The sequence below is a fragment of the Aptenodytes patagonicus genome, chromosome 5 (genome assembly GCF_965638725.1).
Source record: "Aptenodytes patagonicus chromosome 5, bAptPat1.pri.cur, whole genome shotgun sequence".
NCBI lineage: Eukaryota > Metazoa > Chordata > Aves > Sphenisciformes > Spheniscidae > Aptenodytes > Aptenodytes patagonicus.
In genome coordinates, this window is record NC_134953.1 from 49,928,178 (window position 1) to 49,955,607 (window position 27,430).

The following is a 27,430-nucleotide window of genomic DNA, read 5'->3' on the forward strand; positions in this document are numbered from 1 at the left end:
GCCGGCCGGGGGCATGGAGCGCGGGCACCGGGCGGGGTGAGTGCGGCGCGGCGCGGGGGACGGGCCGGCGCGGGCCGCCGGCGCTCCGGGGGGCGGCGGGGGCCGGGGGAGGCCGCTCCCCCGCCTGCCTGCGTGGCTCTGCGGGGCGGTGGCACCTGAGGGGCGGGCACGCCCCTGCCGCCTCGCCCTGCCCGGGGCACCGGCCTGGGAGGGGGGGGGACAGCCCGTCGCCTCCCTCCGGGGCACAGCGGCTGCGGGGCCGGGCCTGCTCGCCGGGGTGGCCGGCGGGAGTCGGGCGTCTGCCGCCGCCGCGGGGGTTGGGTGCCGGCCGAGGAGCCCCGCGGAGAGGGAGGGAAGGAGGGAGGAGGGGCCGTTGGAACCGTTGCGGCCGTTGGCCAGGGGCGTGCCGCGCCCGCGCAGGTGCGCAGCTGCTCCGCCGGGCCTGGGCCTGGCGGGGGGGAGGGAGCGGCGGCCTCCCGCCGAGCTGCCCCGCGGGAGGGGGCGGGGGCGGGCTGCGCCCCGCGGAGGGCTCCCGCAGGGTCTGGCTGCGCCGCCGCGCCCTGCGGTGCCGCGGGTCTCTGTGGTCGGCGTTAGCAGCGCGCTGAAACGCGCACGGCTGGGTCCTCCGGCACGTGGGACATGTTCGGTCTTCGCAGATCCGCCTCACTGGAAATACCTCTACGGTTGTGGAAGATCGGGTTCCCAAAATACCTCTCGATTTCATCTGTGGTCAGTTAAGGACTTCACGGATATCGCTAGAGCAGACGTGAATGTTTATCTGAGCTCTTACATTTCCTTCCTCTTCTGGAGCCTTGCTTTCAGATGGGAAAAGGACCCCGCACAGCTGTGAAGCCTGCTGCCTTTCTGACGATGTACTCACGCGTGTGAATAGCCGTCTGCACAATGGACCAACTCGCTGAGTACCACTTGCACCTTAGCTAAGGTTATTGTCAGGTTGTGAAAAATAAGGTGTATTGTTGAGCAGAAATGCCAGTTGTAGTTGTCAAAGCTGTGGGTTTAACCATTTTTAAAGGATATCTGTCTTTAGACCCTTTCTGGATACAGACGTCTATAAGCAGTACAGCTGTTTTGGTTCATGCTAGCTGAGGCCCTGGTGCTACAATATACATCTGTGCTTTAGGGTCTGAGCACACTGGGAAAGCTGTAAAATTCTAGTCTTGCAGTGAATTCCATGTGAATAGATCCCACCTGGTACTTATTACAGAACAGGGCATTAATACTGTGGTCTTATTTTAATTTGAAAATGACTGCATGCACCTCTTACGTCCTTAAGTCTGACCTACTTAGTTGCAACAAGATTTGTCTCCAAAATCTCAGGAGGGTGAGGTGGATTTTGTTTTCTCACACATTAAACAAAGTTGGCAGCTCAATTCTGATACCAAAATCTCTTGTCCTCTGGTTCGTTGTCTGCTGCCTCTCTTCTTGGGAGTAAGGGAAATGGATTGGTGCTATCTTATAGCAGAGACAGGCTCGTTGTTGCTAAATGTCAGATGGGTATCCAGACCCAGGTTGAGTTTTTGGTGCCCATCTTAGGAATGAACTGAATAAATGTAAGAATGTCAAGTTGAGAAGGAAAACTACAGGATTTTCTCACTGCTTTGGCTTCACTTCCAAGTTGAACAAGGCTCCCTAAAACATTTCCAGCTTGCTTTATTGTTGTTGTATGTCTGCCCGTGATGGTCAGGTGGAACTTCAGTACTGGGACGGGGGCAAGGGGGAGTATTTCCTTAGTATTGAAACTGGCATGTTTTCTGTTGTTTTCTGATCAGGTCCCAGCACCCTCCACTTCGGAACCCTCGGCTCCTGCCCATGTCCCATACCATTTCACTTTACAGTACTTTCAATTCCTTCCTTCTCATACAGTGTTTCCAGCTCCCTCCGTGTACCAGCTGTGTGCATGCTGGTTGCCCAGATGGCCAAGGCGAACAGACAACTGTTGAGCTAACGCTGCAGCCTTTCCCTCAGCGCTCCCCAGCTGCCAATTCCCCATAAACACATGAACTCTGTCTTCAAAACATCTACTGTTCTCTCAGATGTATTTGAAATTAGCCAATGGCTCCAAAAGCTTACTGGTGAAAAGTGTGATTATATAAACTTTGTTTCCATAGGAAACTGTGCTTGAAGGAAAGTTGTTCTGTGAGGAGAATTAACGAAGCCTGGTTTCCTGGGGACTTGTTTGCCACATCCTACCATAGTAACTCCTGCCTGTCTCCTAGCATGCTCAGTCCCCTGGTAGCCTCCCTCTCCCCAGGACTGCACCCAGGTGCCACCTGTGTCCTGATCTGCCCCGTCTTTATTTGTGCAGCCAGCTGAGCCAGGTGTTCCTGTTTGCTGAGTGGCCAGCCGGCTGCTGGTAAAGGTTGAGGATATATACGGAGTTTTCCTTGGCTTCTTGAGGCTTCTGCCTTCCATCTGGCCAGTTGTTTTTGTAAAGCTCATGGATGTATTCCCCTGATAAATTTGGCAGGACTGTAGGTAATGGATTCTAAAGTTAGTAAGGAATATAATGAGGCAAGGTGGACAGACAGATGGACAAAATGATTTCATTTCTCTCAGAAGCGTGAGAATATGTCAGGCAGTTACTGACTTTTACGGTTATAGGTATAGATAATGCAGTGGTTAAAATGCTTGTGATGTTTCATATTTTGTCTACACTGTAGCTCTCAACCAGGGGTGCAGTTGTGCATGTGGAAAGGAAAGTTTGAGCATAGACTGTTGCAAAGATTTTGCCTATAGATAGCAGGGGTTTTAACAGAAAAAGAGATGGAGAAATAGCAGACAAGTAAATATGTGTGAAACCTTGTCCACTGGATTACTAAACTCGTACACAAACCAGGCAGCATATAGAGAGTGGAAGTGATAGAATGAGTCTGAAAAATCTCAGCAAAGGTCTGTGGGAGCCTGCCTGTGAAAACTGAAATAACAAGGCTTACACAGAGAGGGAAAGCATGAGCTACCAAGGAGTTAGCCAAAGAGGGGAGGATACGAAGAAAGATTGATCTGGTGAGACTGAAGTACATTTTAGGAAGAAGAAAATGTCACTACTGTATATACTGTTTCTTCAAGGCATTTTCCAGGATTTACTGGAGAACTTTTAAAGTCCTTTTCATAGGAGATCCCAAAAGGCATAGTGTATTTAGGAAGAGAAAACCTGCATTTAAACAGGAGTTAGAGTATACTTAACCATATTTATTTCAGATTGGCATCTGTTCAAGCTGTGATTTTTTTTTGTATCCTTGTGCTGACAGACCAAACCTTTGCCTGCCCTCAGACCTTATTTGTCATTTGGAGCATAACAAAGTCCTTGCAAATTGTACACAAGTATTTTTGAGATAGCAGCTTTCTAGCTTTATGATATAAAAATGAGATTATGATACATGATATAGTATTGGTCTCGTGATTCTAATAAAAATTGTTTTCTGAGATATGGTCCTCTGCTAACTTCGTAGGCTGCTTACAGTAGCTGTGATTTTGCTGCTGTTTGTAGCAGCCGAGTTTCACGCTGCTTTTAGAACTGGGAGTAAAGTGGTATGATGTTGGTATTTAATGCCAGTGGGCATGCTTTAATTCAGCTGTTTGTGTGCACAGTGACCCCACCGTGATATTTAGAAGATGCTGTTAATTGGATATTGACTTGGAAGACTTGTTACTTGCTGAGAATACAGACCTGGCTGTAATGAGAGACAAAATTTATCAGGAAATATCCTGAAGAGGTAGTGAAAAAACAGAAGCATTTCTTAAGCAAACTTGCCAGTTGACTACACTGTTAAAAAGCTGATATGGTTGTTTATTTCTGACTATTTTCTTTTCCTCATTGATCAGGGGTATGGTAAAATGGTAGAGGGAAGTGGGTTTTTCTGTACTGCTGTGACACAGAGATGGAGTTTGGGTGGTAAAGCAACAAAACTCTTTGGATTATGTCTTCTTTTTTAGTAATGGTAGCTGGAGATAATGCTAAGCAGAAGCTCAGGAAAAAATAAAAGAAAAAAACAAAACACTTTTAGAGTTACCTGACTTTTTGGTAAGAGATCAGTGGCTGCTGCCCAACAGCAGGAGGGAATGTGTATTGTTCTGGGACTGTAGGTATACAGGGATTAGTCTGTCATTGTATCATGTTAGCTCTGGTTGGAGGCTTAAAACGTGTTTGACTTCTGAAAACTTTATTTGGGGTTTTCCTTCTCTGATGCCTTCTGGTTCAAAGAGCATCTAGTATAATTTTGTGCATCGCATACTCACACGACTCTTATGTTTTGTTATTATTTTGTTTGTTTCTGTGGCTACCTTTCCCATCTCTGTCCTCGTTCCAGGACCAGCTTCACGTTTCCTGAGCTTTTATAATCCTCCTTTTCCAATCCAAGTCACTTCCAAAGACTTGTCCTTTTCTTGAAATTAACTTCTTCCAAAACTGTGTAAACATTTTCTTACAACACCTCAACACTGTCACTCTTGCCATCTTCAATTTAAAACAATAAAGCTTAAGTTCTTGCTCTCTGCGGTAAAATTCTTCATGAAGGGATGCATTTTTGTTGGCTCATACAGCAAGGACTGTAATGTTGGCACCTAAGGAGTAACGTGCAGGCTCTGCAGCTAGCGTGTGAAATCGATTGCATAGCAACCTCAGGGGTGTCGTGTTTGTTGGAGAAAAGCAGCTGATGACTCATCTCGGCAGATGTCAGTAAAAAGTCAGAGCCAACTCACCTGCTTAAAGCTACAGAGAGCAAAATCAGGGTAGGGGTTTAGTTGGGATGTCAGGAGTAATTGTGTAACTTTGGGAGAAACGTTGGGTAAGGATTGGTTGTTCAGTTAAGGGAATTACTGAAATGTCTTATAGCAAATTTTTTTTTTTGTAAATTCTATCTACATAGTTGGAGGTTTTCAGCCAAAATTAGTTTCAAAGCTGTCACAAAAGATAAACTAAGTGACCTTTAGTTTAAGTGGTGGCTCCAGTTATATTCTCCTCCCTCCCACAAAAAGAATACCCCTAGAGAAACTCAGCATTCCTGAAAGTCAGTCTAGGGAAGTGAGTGCCCAACTTGAGCTTCAAAGGTATGAAACATTTCTGTCCCGTGCTTTACGTGGCCAACACTGGGCTGTGAGGCTTTCTTAAAATATATGTGTATGTGTGTACGTATCTCATAATGAGAAGTAACTGTTCTGAAATGAACCATGTTCTTCTGTGTAACTTTTTCCAAACTCTAATGGATTTTAAAAATGAATGAAAGCAGATCTTGATAACAGCAATGTTCAAAATGATTTAGGATTACTAGTTTTAAAGAAGTGAAATTATGAAGTTACAATGAGAGGGTACAGTTGCAGCCTGATCCGCTTTGCTTGCTTTCTTAGATTCAAGAACAATACTATTATTTAGGGCTCTCCTTCTGGGTGAGTCTGTATTTGCAAGAACGAGGGGTTTCAGGTCAGGTGCATCTTCCTTGTCTGTGCTTCTCATTCTCATGCTTGCAGAGTGTAATATGCAGATTGATGTGCTGTTTGGAGAAATACAGGCTACCTAAATGGAACTGAGATGAACAATAGTATGTTTTGATTCCCATATAAACATGTGATTTGTTGTCTTTCACTATTAGCACAAGCACTTATTTTTCCACTAGATTAAAATCAGTATTATATAGTTAACAGGGGACCGTAGTACTAGTTTGAAGCATCCCTGAGACTTGGTAGCCTTCTTTCACCCTACCCTCTACCCTTCATGGGGTTTTTGTGTTGCTGTAAGTGGTTGCTATTAACATTAAACCGCTTGTTCACATTTCAGTTTTAACTCATTGTCATTAGGAGACTTTCACTTTCTCTCCTGCTTCAGCAGACAGGTTTTATAGGAAGTATGTAAGAGGCAAATGTGTAACGTGGGAAGGGCCAAATTGAACTGAGCTGTCACCTGAGGCGGGACAATGATGGCAAAAAAATTCAGATGGTAAACAGGGCTAAAAGCCATGCTTCTGCATTGTCAGAGTGTGTCACCTGTAAGTTGAGTGGTGCTCAGCTTGGTCGCTGTGCAGAAAAGAGTGGTTTTGAAAATAGGATGATCTGACAGTTTGTTACCAAATTTCCATGTCCCTCTTGGTGGGCTCTTTGTGACTGTTTCCAAGTGGTTCAGCTGCTTATTCTTTGTTGGGTGGCCTGGGCTGTAGTTTTACCTGCACTAGTGCTGCTGCCGGGAGAAACACTTGTTCTTGGCCTCGTGGTGTGCCCTTCTCAGATGCTTGTGAAACTATGTTGGAAACCAGATTTGGGGGAAGGAGGGCTGAAGCCAGAAATTAATAAATAAAAATGCTCAAGCTTTAATACTGATCAGGTCTTTCACGGAGTTCATTGCATGAACATGGGAAGTATGTGGAAGGCAGGGCCATTCTTTAGGTGACAGTGCTGACTTGAGTAACTTAAGGTGCCCCTCTGTAGATAGGTAGGCTTTGTAGACACTTGATGGGTCATGTCCCACTATTGGAGCTGCTGTGCCACCCTCCCTTGTCTCTCTGACTTGCACCAGTAGTGGTGTTTTGTAGTCAGATGATAAACTGTGCGTTGGCTCAAAACCTAGCAATAGTAGGTGTTTCACACACAAACCAAACAAGGTGGTTAATGTTTGGGTGGGTCAGCAACCTGGATTGTTAAACTGTCTTGCAGCTGGGTTGTATGAGTGCTAACACTGACGCACAGGAAGGTGGGAGAGCCACGTAGCTGGGAGGTAGGGTGGGTCTGCTATAGACCTAATATAAATTTATTTAAGATGCTGTGGAGTCATTCTTGGGCTTTTATGTGCTTTTATACTAGTACTCTTACACTGTGCCAAACCTGATTCTGCACTGATGACTTACTCAAAGGATGTGCCTTACTGTCATCTGCTGTTTGCCACGGCCTCAGTCTTCGATGGAGATGCACCTCAATGATATGCTCAGGCCCCTCGGAACCATTGTACCCTCCTGTGACCTTTGCAGGCGAGGCACGGTGTCCACACAGACAGCGAAGATGGCTGTGATCTGCATTTGGCCAGCAAGTTGTAGTCTGGCTGTCCTTTGGTTGGTGCTGGTAAATTAACTTAGCCTGTGCAGTTTGTTTTTCCAGTGACATGATTAATAATGACTGGTTTTTACGCTTATTGTTAAATCTCATGAGAAGGCTTTTCTATATTAGTCCTACCACAGCTCAGGGTGCCATTTGTGGTTTCCGTGATTAGCATAGCTTGTGCAAAGAGAAATCTCTGTTGGCTCTGAGCGTTCCTCAGAGATGCACCTTAGTATCTGTTTCCATTTGGGTTTTGACTACGTTCAACTAATATTGTGAAGATAATGTCTGTCTTCGTAATTGAAATGCAGTTGATTGTGTGTTATGTGGTCCTTATATGCTAACGCTGTACTGGCAAAGGCTTGTTGAGGGGTGAGATGTGTCTTGCAGCCCATTGTGAATATAAAAACACAGATGTGGCTTTAACTGTGTTTTAGGTGAGGTTTCTGAGAAGAGGCAGTATTAGTGTTTTGGGGTTTTTTTCCTTGTTAATTTGGTGTTGAGATTACGGATATTTTGTATATTTTTTGTGGTTACTGGTTTTACAGTTGACTGCAGAAGATACATAGTTAACCGCAAGGAAGTATAGATGTCCCCCCCCCCTTTTTTTTTTCTTTTTTTTTTAAGAATGGAAAAAAGATGGGTAAATTATAGTGGCAGCAAATGAGAGGCAATAAACAAATTAAGTCTATTCTGTCCTTATGTGTTGTACCTTCAGGAAACCAGGCTGTGCAGCTATTCTCACCGATTGTTAGATGTTGGGAAATCTACCTGGGAGCTTTCTCTTCAGGGACAAATGTTTAGGAAACCAGAGGTCATGGGTTCTCTTACTAATGGAAAAATGTTTGTGAAATTGGAGCCATGAACTTAAACTACAATTCTCTGCAAAAGTCCTGCCCATGGTAGTTGCAGCTGTTATGATTTTAGCTGTGTAGAGATGCTATCAGGCAATTTCCCCTTCCGTGCAGATCACTGAAAGGCAACAGGAAGACAGCAAACCCCCTGTGTTTTAACAGAAATGTTTGGGCTTTAGGGTATAAGTGTACATAAATGCAGACTTATGTTTCAAGAATAACTTGATTTTGAGTTTGGTGGGATCTGCAGGAATGCAGTTTTGTAAGTTTGTGGTTTTTTTATTTTTAGGGGTACCAGAAGATGCTTCAGTGGTGATACCTCTTTCACAATGCAAGTTATGAATGAAATTCATTAACTAACATCCCCTTCCTCACCCTGATTGCCAATAGACTTCCTGTAACGCTTGGAAGAAAGGGTCAGGGGAGAAGGGTTGAAGGTCATCATGAAGCTAAAGCAGCGAGTTGTGCTGTTGGCCATTCTCCTTGTCATCTTCATTTTCACAAAAGTTTTCCTCCTTGACAACTTGGACACCTCAGCTGCCAACCGGGAGGACCAGCGTGCCTTTCACCGTATGATGGCAAGCCTCCATGTAGAACTGGACCCCCGACTTGACCATACATTGCAGTCCCCTTGGGAAATTGCAGCCCAATGGGTGGTGCCCCGGGAGGTGTATCCCGAGGAGACGCCTGAGCTAGGGGCTGTTATGCATGCCATGACAACAAAGAAAATAATAAAAGCTGATGTGGGATACAAAGGGACCCAACTAAAAGCTTTGCTAATACTTGAAGGAGGACAGAAGGTTGTCTTCAAACCCAAGAGGTAAATATTGCCTTCAGTGACTGAATTAATAACTGCTTTATGTATAATTCTTTTTATCTCCATGTTGTTGCATTAATGTTTAAGTTACAAATTTACACATAAATGGAACGGCCACTCTGTTATTTGTGAGACAGACAGTATAGAGCCTTGCTGGTCCTCTTAGTAACATTAGGTTGCTGTGCCAGCTGTCTCTCAGGCTGTATAGCTTTGATGCTCGAAACAGCCTGTCTTTAGGTTAAAAGAATAATCACTGTATTCAGTCCTGAGGGAATGTTGGTTAACCTGATGTTTCTGATCAGTATCTTCTGGACTGTGGAAGTGCAGGTTCTGGCAGTGTGGAGGCAAGTCTTGCCTACTCTTTCTGAGCAAGGGTCACGTCAAACTGCCATGAGAGAATGCAGTTCAAAAACAGGGAGGGAGTGGAAGTTGACAGTGGTCTTAAAAGTAGACCTGGGTGTCTGGTGTAGCTACATGAAGATTGTAAAAATGGCTTGGTAGGTCAGAGTGAAAGCCCCTGAGTTTCCTGTCTGCCAATAGTGAATACTGGAGGAGCAATGTAAGAATGGGCGGGTAGTGATACTTCCTTGGTATGGTCTCTGTTTACGGTGATCCACAGGGAAATTTGACATGATTGAACATTTATGAAGAGTCTTGTGCACGTCTGTAAAGCTTTTTGAACTGTTTGCCTTCAGGGAAAAGGAGAAAGATAGATGTAAAAAAATAAGGCAGGTGTGTTTTGTGGGAGTGCACTGCAAATGTAAAGCGTTGTCGTCACAGAATGAGTACCTCTCTCTCCAAAGGATATTGGGTTGAGCAAGCATGAAGTTTTTCTGTCATGCTAATGAATTATTAGAGAATGAGGAAAAAAAAAAATCTGCCCTCCACTTCTTGCATTCGCAGCCCTGTTTCTGTATGGTCAGTTACTGGTTTGGCTGGAGCTTCACTGTGGGGCTGGGCTGTGTTAAAACAGTGTGAACCTTTCACACAGAAGTCTTGGTGGTACAGCAGGCGGCTTGTCCAATAAATGCACTAACAAGACGTGGCATTTCTATAGTGCTTTCTGTATAAGTGAGTGCTGTAAAGCGTTTCACCAAGCATTAAATTACATTCCCATAATGGAATGTCTGTGCAGGCGAACACAGTGACTATGCTCCATTAAGGATATGTGCAGCTGGGACTGTTTGTAGGCGTGCTAGGCAGTTTATAGGAGTGCTAGACAGTATGGCCCTAGCCGTACTGGTAGACCCATGTTCTGTTTGTGACTGCTGAATAGCTAGGCTTGTAGGTAGAGTCTTGTTCTGTCATTGCAAGATAGTCTATGTAACTGGCTTTTGACCTGAAAGGTATGTCAAAGTTACTACTAAAAACCTTTTTGAGAAAACTTACTGATTGGGAAAGAATGAATTCTCTTGTTACCTTTGCTCTAGAAAGGACTAGATGCCTGCTGTGCATGGAAGCAAGAATTTGGTTGTGTTTTACCAATAAGTTTTAGCTCTGCAGCTTTCAAAATGTGACCATGTTTTCAAAAGCCTGCTGTAAGTACATACAAAAGACCCGACTTCAAGGACATGTTCTGAGGGTTAGCTGTCTCATTTCAAAATTACTTGAAATCCAGCCTAAGTTACTAATGATTAATAGTTGCTACCATCACATGCTAGTGGTATATGTGAAATAAGATGCTTGTTTGGTTTAAGTTCCAATTTGGCGGGAATCTGTCAGATCCCCCTCCCAAAAACTCCATACCGTCCCACACTGGTTAATTCTTTTTTGAGCTGCCTTGCAGAGAAGCTAAAGCATTTGCTCAGACTGATGAAATGGACTGTCGTCTTGCCCCAGATCTTCTCTGAGCAGGGTTAAATCATCAAAGTAGAGCACTGTGGCTTCTCTTATACTGTTGCTGCTACTGCTTGAACTCGGAGTCTGTTGGAAATAATCCAGTTTACACAATTTGATACATAGATGGAAATGAGAAAATAGGTAATCTAATTTGGCCTTACTTTATTTGAAAATGTATTGCATTTCACCCATTTGCTCGGTATTGATTGTGGTACTTTATGCTTATCTGAAGCATGCTTCTTAAGCAGTATCTAGACCTGATTCAAATGTCGCGAATCCCAGAATTTTGTGTTTGCCTTGACTATTTAAGTAACATCTGTTAAAAAAGAAAAAAAAAGCCTACCACTTCACCAAAATATACCATTGTTGTTGTAATGAGTATCTAATTTCTATTTCTTGCTGTTCATTATGTCTTTTTTCCACCAGAATAAAGGGTCTTTTTATATCCAGTATTGTCCTCAGGTTCACGCTTGCTGATCTTCTAGCTACTAAAGATTGCATTTGGCATTTCTTGCACAATATCAGATTGTATTTTCATGTTAACAATCCATTCTAACCCCAGAATCGTTTGTGGAATTGCTGCTTTCTAGTATAAATAGCCCCCTGTTCTGTAGCTGGGTCTGTGCTCTTTGTTCTTAGATGTATCTTGGCATATGGTTGAATTCAAACTCATTAGTTTGAATGGGCATTGCTTCCCAAGCTCTTGAGACCACTGTACATGACTGCCCTTTCCTCCTTATTTACAACTTCAGCAGTCTGTACGCTATTTAATCTCATTAATAATTTTTCCCTCTCCCATTGGCAATCATTTTGAAAGTGACCCAGAGTCTGTTTAACTTAGTACTGTTATTGCACTTGTTACTCTGAACAGCAGAGTTGATGGGAATCCTGCATGAATCACTTTATTTGACTTATTTCAATTACAGATATGCCAGGGATTATGTAGTGGAAGGAGAACCGTATGCTGGCTATGACAGACACAATGCAGAAGTGGCAGCCTTTCACTTGGATAGGTATGGAACTATTGGGTTACCTGGTTTTATTGTCTCTGGTAAATGCTTTTTCAGAGTTTGGGGAAAAAGGGATCCCTTGAAGAACACACCTCAGATGTGAGCTATTTCTAAACCTGCCAATGTATCACATTGAAGCCAAAAATAAAAATTATTAGCTTTTTTGTGAAACTTCATTTTGAAGATCCGTGCGAGATTCTAACATTTATTTGTTTGAAAATTTCAAAAGGAGAATGAGCACTGAAACCACTGATATTTCATATTATACGTAAGAAAGAGCTTAGCCAAATCCTGTGGAAGAGTGAAATGCTGAATGTATGTGCTAAGTTAATGTCCAGTATGCTAAAAAGTTAAGTCTAATGTCTAGACTAACAGTTTAGTCTAGACTAAATATGAATCAACGCATTCTAGAGGAAAAACAGCTATTCATATATTCATTGTATTCAGGGGTATCCAGGTGGTTTTGTGGACCTGAGCTGGAGGTGCAATTACTAGGAAAAAAAACAAAGTTACGGGATATACAAAGAATGGGACAGAAATTACCAAACACTGAATGTTGATAGTTATGAAATACGAGTTAAAGGTGCAGTTTCATCTAGAATAAATGAGTGCAGTCTTGGTCTCCTCATTATAAGAGGACTATGTTGGCACTTTGGAGAAGATTTCTGAAGATAATTAAAGATGTGAAACATTCTTATATGAAGAGACTTAAAATCATGGGAAAGGGAATAAAGAGGGACAAATATAATAAAGAATTGAATGGTTGAACTTAAACTGAGGTTTTAGTCTTCCTTTCGTAGTACATAAATAAGAGTCTTGTCACTGTGACTGAATTCATAGGTGGTAAAAGATATGTTAGTCCTAATTCATCTGTGGAACTGATTGCACAGGCAATGGAAATTAGTAATTCTAGTTGTGTAAAACTAGTTGTGTAATACCCATCGCTGTTGTTGCAATCTTTAGGTAGCGGGCCAAAATCACGGTATTTTAAGACCAAAAAAACCCCAAAAACCCAAAAGATGTAGCCAGTTGTCTGTTGTCCGTTTGTGCTTTCAAGAAAAATGCAGACTTGTGTTTCCCTGAAAAAGCAATGATCAAACATGGTAAAGCCTCTTTCCAGTGTCCAAACCCCTCTTTCTTAGCTCTTCCTTGCTTTTTCTTTGGCTGTGTTTTGGTGCTTGTTTCTCTGGCCTTTCTCCTCTCTTTGTGGGTATGCACCTGCATATTTTCCAAGATTACCTGGCAGAAGCTACCTGCCCACATAACTTTAGCGTGTACCTTTGTTTTGAATGGTGACAGTTACATATTTTACCCGAGGATGCAATTGTTTCAAGAAGTATCTGAATCATATTGTATGTTTACCACTAGTGGGGAGGCTGTGCTATCCAGGATACTGGCCTTTCAGCTATGGGTCTGAAAATACAGGGACAGGTTTTCCAGATCTAAGCTCTGTGCTTATTTTCTTGGAACACCTGCATTTTCTCAAGCTGTACATAACTCTCTGTATTGGCTATGAATTTTATCTTTATGCGTACATGATTTGTTCAGGCAGACATTTTGCGTTGCCCTTTCTTAGAGGTATTTTATACTTATGGAAGGGGACTTGCTCATTGAATATCTAAAAGAAATACTTTGCAGCTGTTAGAGTGACTCTCCCAGTATCTCTGTGGAATGTAGATTGTCCCTTTTTCAGAAGGGACAGTCCCTTTTCAGTCTCTCTTTCTGAGATGCAAAAAGTACCAAAAGTACATTAAGAGAGTTGGGGCTGACATTGTACTGATGTTTGTATTCCTCCTTTAAGCGCTTTTAAAATTCCATTACAAATACCCAAACCATTTGCGGTCACAGAGCAAAGACTGTGGCAGATGTGGGAGTGGAACCTGGATCTTGTGACTGCAAGTTTTATGATTATTCTTCCCACCTCTCTTTTTTTCCAGACACTTCAGGCATTCAGTTTTGTTCTACCATTCTCTCTTCCCTTCTCCCCCCCATGCCAAACAAAGTAACTCCTAGATTGTTTACTTTCAAGTATAATTGAATTAGGCTTAAACATAACATTTTAATAGATAGTAATTCCCACGAGTTATAAATGATCCTTCCAGGTGACCAGCCCAAAGGCCAAATGGTTACTGCTTCAGCCTATACACAAGACAGATGATGGATATTTCTGGTATGAGGTCTGATTTCTGAGAGTTGGAGCGTGGTGCATCCTGTGTTGCTCTGCTGCGAATGCTCTAATAAATGAGTGTCACTGATGGCCTATAAAGCAAGTTTAACATCCAGGCACTTAAGAAAAATGAGTTTACTTACTTTGCCTTGGAGAAGGGAAGAGGTTGATGCAGGGTTCCAACTTTGTTCTTTGGTCTCAGTCATCTCAATTTCAGACAGTGGCACAGAGACTGTGTTTTTGTTTTGGTTTATTTTAATATAGAACTGCTGCCTATGTTGCAAATTCTCATGTCATGTTTTTTCAACCCAAATCAGAATTCTGGGTTTCCGACGAGCTCCACTGGTGGTTGGCAGGTTTGTGAATCTACGTACAGAGATCAAACCAGTTGCCACAGAGCAGCTTCTGGGTACCTTCATGACTGTGGGTAAGTGGATTCCATGGATTGTGCAGCCCAGTAAAGAAAAACGTGTTTAATAAGGAAAAAGAACCATGGGAATCTGACACAGTTATAGAACAGTTAACTATGATACAGGAAGCTGGTAAGTCTCTTTCTGTGCCAAGAGAGATCGTAACACTTGTATAACCCCATTTGGTGGGGGAGGAGGACTTGATTTTCTCCAAGCAGTTTTTCCTCTGTAACTTCTCTGTGTTCCCTCATGCTGCTGTTACAGATGGGATTTTTTGAGTAAGAATTTTCTCTCTGCTGTCAGAGGTGGTTAGAAAAGTCTATGATTAGTCCTGAAAGGAAAAAAATGGGATTGTGTTTAACACGAACACAGTGGTGATTTGGGATAATTTGTAGAGTTGATGCATCGGTTGGTGTTAGATGTTGTTTGTGCTATATCAGAGTCTGCTGAGCATTCATAACTAAATGTGTCAGAACTTCCGTATGTTGTTTACAGTAATAATGCTGTGAAGGGCACTTAATGGGAATTATTAATGTGAACTCCTACCAGGTGGTCATTAAGCACTAAGAAATGACTTATGCTGCAGCCTTAACTTCTTCAGGCTTTCATAAAATATCCAATTATGGCTCTTTTTTTTTTTTTTTCTAATAAGAAGACTCTAGAGATGATTGTTTATTACAGCTGATAAATATGTGTGCCTGTGTATATTTCTATTAGAAGCACTGTTGGTAGTTTCACCTACTAAGTTTGCCTAACACTTTTCAGTTACAAGGTGTAACTTTCAGATGAGAGTAGCTCTGCCCTGCCAAACTCTTTTTGCATTCAGATTGGGTGTCTGCCTCAGGCAGACTTTACATTTTCTAATTTCAGCCAAGATAACTAAGCAGTTTTCTAGCAGAAATGCTGACTTGAAAAGTATGGCTCCAGAAATTTTCATTGCCTTTCCTTAGATTCCTTGGAACCACCTGTTCTGCAGAGCATGAACCAAAGAAATGGGTGGATCTGGGGAGAAGATTGTGATCTCTTGTCAACCCAAATTTGACCAAATTTCTGAGGTTTTGAAGAAAAGATAATTCATGCATACTCATTGCAGATTTGCTAGAGTTGCAGCTAGAATCTCAAAGAATTCTGTCTCTTGCTAGACCTGCTGCAGGCCATGGATAGGAAGAGAGACTTGCAGGGCTTTCCACACAAATAAGAGATCTGGTCTGCTGCAAGCTCTGTCTTGTAAATGGTCCTCTCTCTGATGTCCTCAAGTTGTCTGACTGTGATACTAGGAGCACAAGAGCCAGGTCTGGATGGAGGACTGCACAGGAGTGCTGGCTGGCTAAGGAATTGTGATGTGGGATTTGGGGTCATGGTGTAAGAATGGAAAGTGAAAAACACATCTGTCAGTGAGCTGGGCCTGGTTTGGGGAGGATGTTGGATGTAGGGCCAAAGGAAGAAAGGACAGGGAATAAGTGGAATCACAAGGAAGTAAGACATAGTTGAAGAATATTTTGGAAGAAGATCTGTGAATATGGAACTGGAATTGACTTGGCAAAAGTCAAGTGAAGGCAGGTTAGAAGGGTGAAATAGAAAAGGTTAAGCTAAAAATGTTAATCTAATGTAGATTACTGTACACTACAGGCTACATAGGCCTTAATGGACTAAAGACTGCAGGGTTTCCTTGTTCCTTTCCTGTCAGAAGACACGCGTGAAACTTTTGACAGATCTGCGTTCCTAGGTCATATAAGAATGACAGCTCGTTTGTGTTTCTCCTGCTGAGTCAGCTTAAGTAACTGAGATGCGTGGCAGGCCTTGGGGCTCCAAATTCATTTGAGTTCTGCTTAGTCTTCTTTCACGTGTCTCTTTTTGGTCAACTTTTTCAAAAGAGTGAGAAGTCTGACACATAAAGTGTGAAATTTAAAAACCAAGGAGTGCTAAGGTTGCAAAGTCAAGGTCCTAAGGACTAGGAAGGGATCACAAAAACTTGTTGATAGTGCAATGTTGTATTAACTCTCAGTGTGATAAAACATTAGAAAATATAATTACTCTCTCTTTTGAATATTAGTCTTTAACGTTGCTTTGAATGAATAGATGTCTGTTTAATCTCTTGAGCCTCTCCCTCTCAGAGGTAGGAAGCATGAGGTCAAGTGCAGTGAAATCCTATTGCAGGGAAGGCTCTGCTGCAACAATATGCTCCTGCATGCCAGTTGGCATCCCTTGGATTAAGTTCTGCTCTTTTGATACCTCTTTATTACTATTTTTTTAAGGTAATAACACTTGCTTCTATGGGAAGTGCTACTATTGTCGGGAAACAGAACCAGCTTGTGCAGACGGAGACATCATGGAGGGGTCAGTGACCCTTTGGCTACCAGATGTCTGGCCTCTTCAGAAGCATCGGCACCCATGGGGTAGGACTTACCGTGAAGGCAAACTTGCCAGGTATGAGAACATGATAGGTTTATTCCTTATACATGATAATTTGTACTAGAATTACCCTTGCAATACAGTGGCTAATTAAGGAGCAAGTGTTCTCAAAACCTAGAGTTTTGCTGACAGCTTTCTTGGTATGACAGTAGAAGCCAAGAAGTCTAGGATGAGATTTAAATTAAAATGAGCAAGAAAGCAAGCTTCATTGTTTTCCACGATACTAAGTGCTGTCCTTTTTATACTTCTTGCCTGGAACATAACTCCACCGTACAATCACTCCAAGCTCTGAAAATCTTGGCCCTGGGCAAACCAAGACTCGACTCTTGTGCCACTAGACCTTCTTCTGACACTGTGCCTCTCTGTGGCCCACTAAAATGCAGTAGCACTGTGCTATTTTCTGCCAGACCTGATTTCACGGTCCTTGTAGTTTGTTTCAAAAGTTGTGGAGCTGGTTTAGCTTAAGTAGGTAGGCACTGAAAAGTTCTTCTTTGCTTTGAATACCATCAGTATTTGGTGACCATGCTCAGCATCTAAAGAATGCTTTCAGAGAAGGACAAACATGGGATCTAGCAATCTTGTACAATAGATGCAGATGTAACATGTCCAAATATTTGGGTTATTTGGGTTGGAGATGTTCTTGCCATGACCAGAGCAGATGGTTTTGAGCTTAGTAAATTTTTCCAAGTCTGTGTCCTGGACAGGTGACTAGAAAGTTTTTTAGTCCTTGATCTAAAATATCCATTGACTTCCAATGATGTGATTCTTCTCAGAAAGAATCTCATCCAAAGGCTTCATTGAATTGTTTTAGAGTATTAAATATACAGTTTGATTTTTGAGCAGCAGATGTTATCTCCTTTTCAACAGGTCAAAATCAGCTGTATTTAGTACACAGTAAATTGCAGTAATGAATTGACTGAATTTCTTGGAGGTGGTTTTTTTTTTTTTTGGAGAGGCTGTTTTTCATCATAAACTGCCTGCTTATACAGGAGTTTACCCTGATACCTATGCTGATTTGATATTTGCTGTATTTTAAACTTACTTGCTTTTGCCTCATTCAGATGGGATTGCATGGTTCTGTTGTTTTGCACCTTGTCATGTTGTGCTTTTCACTTTGGGAGCATCAGGAGAATTAAACGTTCTAGATGTCATGCTCTCCTTCTTGTCTGGTAATTATGGAAAAAAATAACTCTGCAGGAATTTTTTTTCTGATCTAGCTGCTTCTACTCTGTCCTGAGTTGACCTTTTGAACATAATTCTTATAGTCACATTAGTGTACATAATTTTTAATGGACAATAGATAAAATCCCTGACCTTTGAAGTCCTATGCTAAGACAATGTAAATGATCAGAAATAAATGTCGGAGAAAGGTCTATCTTGAAAGACTGAATGAAAAATGAGAAGAGAGAGTGTAGTATATCTGAAGAATTGTTGCAAGGAGATTAAGTACTGATCTAAAGTAAAATGAGAGAAAGAGAAACACTTGAGGGAGAGAGGGGTGTAGCATAAAGGAAAATGTATCTAGTACAAGGAGGAGTACGTTCTGAGACTTTTGCCTTGTGGGTTTGTGCTGTAAGTTGAATGTGAGTTGGACCTTGATGCAAAAGAAAGAGGGAACTAGAGACGGCATTTGAGGAGTGTGTGTGACGTGTTAACAAAAACATTGAGAAGATAAAATTTTGTCTGCTCTGATTTGGGTAACTGGAGGAAAGATGGGATATTGGGAGCTTAGGCTCCAGACCTCTAGAAGATGAGGTGGGGTATGTGGCACTTCTAGTAGTTAAATTCTGATCTTCTCCCTGCTTTTATGACTCTCTGCAATTTTGAGCATGTCAGTGAGTCTCTCCAGCTTGTGTTTCCTCCATTTCTGTTTCCAGTTCACAGATGGTTTAAGGCATTTCCAACTTAACTGCTATTTTGCGAAGGATTGTTTCAGTCCTTACATGGAAGATGTTATAGATGTACTTGTTATTTAGGTTGACAGACAGAAAGGATATACACCAGAGATTTGGCTGTTTTGGTGGTGGTGTTGAATAGCTTTGGAAACTGTGAAGAAGAAAATGAGAAGATTTAAAATCCTAGCTTTGGGGAGTTGAGACATGACGTGTGTTATAAGACCACAAGTACATGCCTAGGTTATGTGTAGAAGGAGAGGAGAGAAAAGGGAAGCTTGAAATCTTGCCATTGAAGAAGGGGAGAGGCTCTGAAAGGAAAGTGGGGAGGAAAGAGATAACTGTGAGTGAAGGAGAATGAACACATAGGAGGCCCTTCTTGAGGACAGAGGAGGTCATTAGTAACTGTGAAGAGGTTATTTGCATTAGAAAGAAAAAATGGAAGAGGATCACTGGAAAGCAAGACTGATGGAAGCAGGTCAAGGCAATAGAAATAGACACAATACTTGAAGTCCTTAGTTAGGAAATCAAGGGAAGCAAGTCATCTTGGCATGAGGCAGCCTGGCCACTGCTGAATTGTGAGCAGTGAGGAAGCAAAATCTGACCTTGTTTCCTGTAGGAAGATGATGTGTAACCTTGCACTGAAACTATAGCTTGCTCCATACGCTAGGGTGTCAATACAGGATTTACTCTTTTAATAAAACACTTCTGTCTAGCCATTTCTTCTTTATATAGCCTTGACTGCTGTGCTCACCTTTTCTTTACGCACTCATAAGTGAATGAAGGGGCAGCTATAAATACCGTTGGTGTGCAATGATGGAGCATTCCTTGAAGATTTGATTTGTTTTCTCTTGGTGGCCCACAGGTGGGAGTATGACGAAAGCTATTGTGATGCTGTGAAGAAGACTTCGCCCTATGACTCGGGCCCCCGTCTCCTTGATATCATTGACACCGCCATCTTTGACTATTTGATTGGGAATGCTGACCGGCATCACTATGAGAGTTTCCAGGATGATGAAGGAGCCAGTATGCTCATCCTCTTGGATAATGCCAAAAGGTAAGGGAAATCCTGGTGGTGAGGCAGTGGTGAGCACAAGGATACACGTTTATCTGCTCTGTATCTCTCTGTTTTCTCTCACTGATTTTTTTCATTAATACCTTTTGTGCTAAAAATCCAAAGCTCTCCTTCTAATCAGAAATTACTCATCAAATATTAGGGTCCTTTAAAGACTGTGATGCTTGCTCTGTGCTCTAGATACTGTGACTGCTTTGGGCAAAGTCTTACTCAAACTACAGAAACGCCCAAATTAGCACAGTATGACCTTTTTTTACCCAAGCAACTTTCAAAGGTTTGCTTGTGTCTCTCCTCCTATCCCCAGAAAAGCCCCTCCCTTTTATGCTTTTAATTAATGGAAGATTAAAAACTTATGATTTTTTATTTACCAGTGAGTATTAGTGAGTGCCATAGTAAAAGTAGATCTTTTCAAAATATGTCTCTGAATAATTTCGTATTCCCTGCCTCTGGATCTGTCTGTTCTAGTTTTTAAAAGGTTAAAAGTTTAAAATGGAGATAGAACTGATACCGAGAGCAAAATATGATGATGTCCTGAGCGTGGACATTAACTATTTTCCGAAACAAAAATGAAGCATGTGGTAACTGAGGGAACTGATGAGAAGTCCTTCATGAGGCCAAACTTTACTATTAAGCGTATGTGTTTAAACTGTGAGTTGTTCTGTCTTTGGTATAGTTTTTGTATGTTGACTGGTATAGTTTAAGTTAAAAATCCTATTGAAGATACAGCCTTGTTTAAATCATAACAATTTGCTTGATTTTTCTTAAAAACAAAGATAACCAATTCCTCTGTCTCATGATTTAGGCCAGAGACTCCCGATTTTTTTTTTCTGATGGGCACTACCATCCGCAGTAGCAGTGAGTTTCCCCTTCTGTGGATGGACCGGCTTCTATGGTTAGCTCTGGCAGTTCCTGTGCCAGGCTCTGCTCTGCAGTGGCTTTGCATACCACTTGTACGAAGTGTACACAGCAGTTGAGACCTCTGATCTAGACAGATCCTTGAAAGGCTTGGAGTTACCATTTCTTTCCCCATTTGCCTTTCGTATAGTGGATTCCTTCCTTCCTTCCTTTGTTTCTAATTTGTCTGCAGTGGCTGAGTTGAGTATTTTGTCTTTATGCATCAGCCTGTTCAGTAACACTCCTTCAGTTATGTCAGCAGGATGTGTTCCACCTTAGGACTGCTTAATTATTGCTGCTTTCAGACTGCTTTAGGTGAATTTGGCAAAAATTGTCTTTCTATAACGCTCTGGCAATGTGTTAGGAGGAAGTTAATGTATTAGTCACTGGAAGTGAATATGGCAGGTCGTGTTAGACCTTTCATTATGGTACATGCTTATAACATTATGAAAACATTTCTGGTGGGGCTTTGCAGGCCCAGAAGTAAATTGTTTCCTTGAAAGCTTAAGTAAAGTTCTTTCAGCTCCTTTGAGATGAGGGATGGGGGACAGTTTTTTCATAGAATCATAGAATATCTCAAGTTGGAAGGGACTCATAAGGACCGTAGAGTCCAACTCCCTGCTCCTCACAGGACTACCTAAAACTAAACCATACGACTAAGAGCATCGTCCAGATGCTTCTTGGTGCCATGACCACTTCCCTGGGGAGCTTATTCCAGTTTTAAAGCTACTAATAACAGAATTATTTGAGCAGAGTAATGCCAGACTCCTAGACTAAGTTATCTTTATTGAAGGGAAAGTTCTTTGAAAACAGTATTATAAGGGGGGTGAAACTATTAAAAAAAAAAAAAAAAAAAAAAAGCACGTGTTTAGATGAAGCTTGAAATACTATGAAGTCCTTTTGGCAGGCCTCCCTTAGAAAGTGTGACCATGAAATGTTAAAGTTGATCACCTTGTTTGTTGAACTGTTGATCTAAGCTTGGCCATCTGAAACAGCACGTGGCTGCTATTTCATTCATTCCCTGTCCAACTGTGTCAGACAGGCAAAGCTCCCACTCTCTATGTCCAGAATGCCAACTGTTCCTTTCCCCTGCTTTGCAAGATGAGCTCAATTTCTAAACTCCTCTGCAGTTTGTTTCTAAGGTGCCTTGGTCTGATAAAGAGCTAGGTATGCTGATGTTGCTTCCATTTATCTGATACATTAGCTGATGCTGTTGAGAGTTATATCTGTAATTGGTCATGGCCTGTTTATATTTTAATTTAAATGATTTGAGCTGTTGGAGCATGAAATTGCCTAGTATTGATTTTTTTTGAATTCTTTATAAATCTGTTGATGTTGAGAACAACATTAGGAGTTCAACTGGTTCACTTGGTTTTAATTTTGCTTTTCAGCTTTGGAAACCCAGCCCTGGATGAAAGAAGCATCTTGGCTCCTCTTTATCAGTGCTGCATGTAAGTGAAATGCAGGGATCACGGTTGCTTTGCTTATGCAGTTGCTGCCCTTAGGTGTGCAATATAATTAAGTTTGAAGCCTGGCAACCTGAAAATGTTCACTCAGGTACATAGTGCTTTACTTTTTTGAGGTACTATTTTTGATGCATTGTCACTGCTCAAGAAGCTGAGAAATACATTTTTATTAAGGTAGTAAATCAGACGGTAGACTGTAGGAGGTAGTCTTGCCTCCAGGTCACTGGTTCAAATCTATCCTTAGTCAGTATGACAGGTACTTTGCATCTGCAGCTGTCTGCATCCAGGTCCTGCCGAATAAAAGTCCACATCACAGTTTGAGTTCTCCCTGACAGAAGCTAAGGACTCAACCTGTCTAGCAACTTAACTACCTTCATTTCCAAATGCTCTTTCTAAACAAGACTGCAGCACTGCTCAGGGCAGTTCTTTCAAAGTGAGGTTTGCAGGTTTCTTGCAGGATTTTGTTTCCGCTTTGGCCTTGCGAGCTGTGTTTTTGTTAGTTTTATTTTTAGAGGCTGTGAATTGTTGGTTTCTGTTTTCTGTGGCTGCTCTCTCACCAGGCCATTGCTACTTCTCATTAACAAATAGATAAAAGTACCAGGAAGAAAAATATATATCTGTTTCCTGCATCTGTTATTTCAAGATAACATTAACTCCTTTAAACCTTCCAAATTAAGCATTTAGTTGAGAGTTCCTTGAGCCTGTCCTTGGAGGGTTCTGTCTCCCAGATTCCTTGGGGCCTGTGAAACCTGGGAACTCTGCAGAAAGCCTGAGCTCTCACCCCCTGCTTGTGCTAAGCAAGGCTTTATGCATGCTACAGTACACCTGGCCTACATTCAGCAAGATTCTTTCAAAATCCATATGGAGAATAATTAAAGTAAATAATTTTCAAAGTCTTTAGTTTTCCTACATTAATTTTAAATGCGTTTTTGATTTCCTGTTTTATGAGGCTCTTTTGAAGTCTCTCTCATCTAGATTCTCCCAAATGCAACCAGAAGAGAAGTTTATCTATGTAAGAGACTTCGCAGTTTCCTGCTTTTCACACATCCTTTCTTTCTGATACCAGGCAAATGCCATATAAAAAGTCATATGTATAATTGTTTTAACTGTAGGTTTGTTACAACACTTATATTGCTGGTTTCTTTGGAGGCCATCAAAAGCCAAGAGTTTAGACCAATGGTGCTAAAACACAAGAATTTGGGGGAGAGAGACTTCACAGAACAAGACAGTTTAGATGGGCTAACATGAACAAGTTCAATGGCCAGTGAAGCAGAAAGATCACTGCTGTGCTCACTTTCTGTGGAAGTTCAGTCGACTGACTTGCGTCCTTTGTGATTAACTGTTGGTCAGTGATGCTCTTCCTGAGGTGACGCGAGTTTTGTTTTTGAATTAACAGCCAGACTGTTAACTTTCTTTCCATTCCTTTCCTTTTCAGACTGTGTCTGGGAGGCTTCAGGACTGGAGAACTTCCTTGCTAGCGGTTGAAAGTGTTCCTGTAGAACATAAGAATTAACGTCACATTAGATTCTTTCTTCCTCACCTTCAGCTTTCACGTTTCACTTAGATATTGCATATAATGCAGTTATACCTGGACCCTCCCATGCCAAAACCACTTTTGTAATAAGACTCCTTTCTGTTTAAATAAAATCATGATGTAACAGGCTCCCTCAAGAGGTTGGCATTTGGTATTGCCGACGGGACTTTAGCTGGACAGTGGTATGATGACATCTTTGTTTCTTTTGCAGCATACGGGTTTCTACCTGGAACAGACTCAATTACCTGAAGAATGGAGTACTGAAGTCCGCCTTAAAAACTGCTATGTCACATGACCCCATCTCACCAGTGCTTTCTGACCCTCATCTGGATGCCCTAGACCAGCGGCTTCTCAGCATTCTGGCTACAGTGAAGCAGTGCACAGACCAGTTTGGGCCAGATGTTGTGCTGGTGGAAGACAGGATGACACTGTCTCATTTGTAATTGTAGTGGAACACAGATGAAACTCCTTTTTTAAAAACAAACAAACAAAAAAGCGATAGAAAAACAGCACAATCGGTTCGGAAAGGCTGTGGCCAAGATGGGTTGAAATGAACAGGAAAGCTTCCAAGCCAGAGAAACAGAGGTGACACTGGCTTTTACCTTGGGCTGACAGCAGTGAGAGGTGGGAAGTTGGAGCCTTGGACGGCTCAGTACCCGTAATGGCATCTTGGCCGTTGTGGTGTGTCCATTGCCGGCAGTGGACATTGCACTGGATAAAAATGGCTCTTGGTGTTGGTGGAAGCGTGTGGAATACAAACACTAATTTGTGGACTGAATCTAGAGGGGACAAATGGAGATGAACAGTACAATCCTCTCCCATTCTCTTCCCCACATATACTCTTGCGAGTTTTTGTCTGATTCAGGGTTGTACATAATCAGCTGTGAGCTGGTTAAGCATTTTACTGCTTCTTTAGAGAAAGAGGAAGTGGTGAATAAAATAATTACTAGACTGAAGAGTTGTGCCACCCCCCCAGGGGGTGGAATGTTCTTCTGAATGCCATTAGGGGTGGGAGAGGGGACCTCTGCTGCTCAGTTGTCTTTTCCTCGATAAAAGGCTGGGAATGGGGTTTGCCTCATATGTGATAATGCTTCAGTGTTTTCGCTGAAGTCCTATCGAAGATTTATCCACAGGGTTGGAGATTTAGGGGAGGACAGGGTGGTTATACAGCACTTGGTAATTAAGGGGTTAAAGTAAGTTTCCACATGTCCTATCACTGTTTTCCATTTACAAGGAATCTGGCAAGGTCTGAGTGTTGGAAATATCCTTGCAATCCTGTGTCCATATTAACCAAATTTTCATTGTATTGTGGCTGAGAAGGAGGACAGAATCTGTCCTTGGAAGCAGGTTCCATTTAGCGAGGACATGCTGCTTACTGCATGCCCTATTTAATTTGGGGAATCTGGGCGTGTTGCACTGGCAAGAGAGAGGTGTATTGCTGGACTTCCCCAGTAACCAACAGCCGTGGGCAAGGCCCTGAAGAGTAGAAAGAACCCTGAGCTCTGGTCTTTCCTCATCACCTCATATGGAGGGAGCTTCCTGCTGCTCGATGTTGTAATCACAGCTCAGTGCTGCTGTTTTGTGGAACGCCAGCAGTTTTTCAGTCCCACCATCTGCCTGGCCTGGCTTGTGGCTGAGCTCTGAAGCTGTGAGCACTTCCAGTAAGTTTCTGCCTTCCCCAGCTGCTTCCTGCCACAAGCCCCACTGTGATGTTCTGACCGGGGTGGTCATCCTGGGGTCCTCACTCCTAATGGTTTTGCCATAGATGGGGAGAGTTGGTGCAAGTGAGCTTTTTCAGGGCGGACTTGTAGCACTCATCTTGTGCTAGTCCTGTCATCCTTCAGCACTGTGTCAGCCTGCACTGCAGATGAGCTTGTGGCTGTAAAACTTGTCACACTTGTAGGTCTGAATCTGTGTCTCTGGAAGGGAAGTGGCTTCGTCATTACGTTTCCAAATTTAACAGGTTTGCATCGATTTTCAGTTCAGACAGTATGGTCCTTAGAAGTAAGGAAAGACCTCACTTCCCAAAGTGATTACATATTATTGAACTTGTGAGCAAGAGCAGAAAAATGTCAGTTTAAGGCCTTTTCCTTGATTTGTCTGTCAAAATCTTTCTAGCTCTGCAGTAGTGTGGCAGGCAGATAAAGAGCTGTTTCCTGTTCTTGTTCCTGCTGCCATACCCGATAGAAGAGGTGTTAGAGAGTTTATTTTAAAAATGCAGTTTTATTTTGTTGAAGTCTTTTTGTCATTGCCTGAGCAGAGTATCTTGAAAGTAGAATGCAACTGTTCAGCTGAAATTGAATTTTATGTTCTTCTAGATCTCTTCTGGACTTCGCCACATCACAGACCTGCCCCACAGTCAGGATGGGATGTGGAGTTATTTATTGGTGTTACTAGTCAGGACTGTAATGCACAGCCAGCTTTTAGGACACTGGTGTTAAGCTAGTGCCTGTTTATTGCTGTACTTGATAATACAAAACATGTTTTAGAAGCCATGGTCCTTCGGTGAGTTTAACCCACCGGCATGGGTTGTGCCTTGCAGGTTCTCTTAGGGCAGAAGTGAGTGCGCTCAGCTGATGGTGAGCGTGGGCAGGAGCCACGCAGGGATTGCCCTGCTCCCTCGCTGGCTGAGCTGGCCTGTCGCTTGGCTGGCAGTCAGATTTCGGTGCTTGAGCGAGACAGTGTTGGGAAGTACTGTGGGCAACAGTTAGACGGTTAGTGAATGCTTTTATTCTGAAGCAGAATAGATTCATACTGAGGCATTTTGGCATAAACTGTTGGAAATTGAAGATGATTTACACAAAGGGGAGATGGTGAAGCACATGGTAGTGGCTTGTAGCATTTTTAAAAGCATGTTCTTCTCTTTGAGCTTAATCATGAGCACTTAATATTTTGAGAAGGATCTACCGAAATTTGAAGTTTTGATTTATATTTGATCACTCTTTATTGTTTACATTTGATTTAATAATGGATTAAAAAAAGTCTGTCCTTATGAAATTAAATTAGTGTTCAGGGCTTATGTATTGCTTGTTCACAGGGCTCTAAGCTGAAGCTTTTGCTGTCAGATGGAACCTAGGGATTAGTCTTCCCCTGGTATGAATGTCAAAGGTTTAAGCACTGTATTGGTTTAATTGTAAACAAAGGGCGTGAAGTCTGGCATCATCAGTAGGAGGAAGCAAGAAATGGTTGCTTTTTTTCTTCTTTTTTTGTCACATTGACACTTGTGGTCACTGTAAACACCACTGGAGCTTGGTGTTCTGCAGCAGGAAAAGAAGAATAAATTCCTCTCTTACCCAAAATCAGGAAGATACGATTTTGGCCTTGTGATAATCCCTGGCATTTTGGCAGTGATTGTTGTTTTGCTTGAATACAGACCCCTGAGAAATTTTAAATTGTAACCATTGCAAAGGAAATCAGAAGCAGCACCCACATGCAAACAGGGTCTGCTTGAATCTCTGAAAAATAGCATCATTTGTGAGGCAGGCACTATGCTCTGTCGATGAGGTTTTCATGACACCTTCTAATTCTTGTTCACTGTGCACACTGTAATTTGCTGGTTCCAGATGTTACAAAATGGTTGTGTAGCAGATATTAGTAATATCAGAGCGCTTGAAGCACAGAAATCAAGAACTAATTAAAAAGAGAGCACCATCAGCCATCTGCTATTTATCTCCTCCTTCCTAAGTCAGCAGTCGGGCTAGAGGAGACACTGCAGTCAGCTCCTCTTCCAGCAGCTAATGAACTGGAGTGTGTCTTGCCAAACAAACTTCAACTGAAAAATACTAATTTATTAAGAAGGTAATTTATTTGCTGTGGCAGCTGGAGCAGGGTGCTTGAAACAGACACCCCTCTTGGAGCTGTCAGAGGATTGCCCCTGGGAGCAGCTGCACAAATGGAGGTTGCTAGTAAGAAAACAGAATGCAATCATGACTTTCTACTTGTATCCCCCAGGGTCAGTTTCCGCATAAAGCAACATTGTGTGAATAAAGATTTTAATAAAGCAACATTGATGGATTGTTTAA

The 27,430-nt window shown here is 42.2% G+C and overlaps 1 protein-coding gene across 2 annotated transcripts; it reads left to right on the top strand.

Moving 5' to 3' along the window:
• On the top strand, positions 1–27,430 carry FAM20B (FAM20B glycosaminoglycan xylosylkinase). Of its 2 annotated transcripts, XM_076339659.1 has the most exons (9): positions 1–36; positions 811–943; positions 8,182–8,712; positions 11,475–11,561; positions 14,043–14,152; positions 16,391–16,562; positions 19,305–19,496; positions 21,800–21,859; positions 23,620–27,430. In XM_076339659.1, exons 3-9 carry the CDS (start codon positions 8,336–8,338, stop codon positions 23,849–23,851), a joined length of 1,230 nt encoding a protein of 409 aa, XP_076195774.1. In that variant the 5' UTR covers positions 1–36; positions 811–943; positions 8,182–8,335; the 3' UTR covers positions 23,852–27,430. The 2 variants fall into 2 exon arrangements, with proteins under 2 accessions (XP_076195774.1, XP_076195773.1); XM_076339658.1 differs by lacking the exon at positions 1–36 and having other exon boundaries at positions 641–943.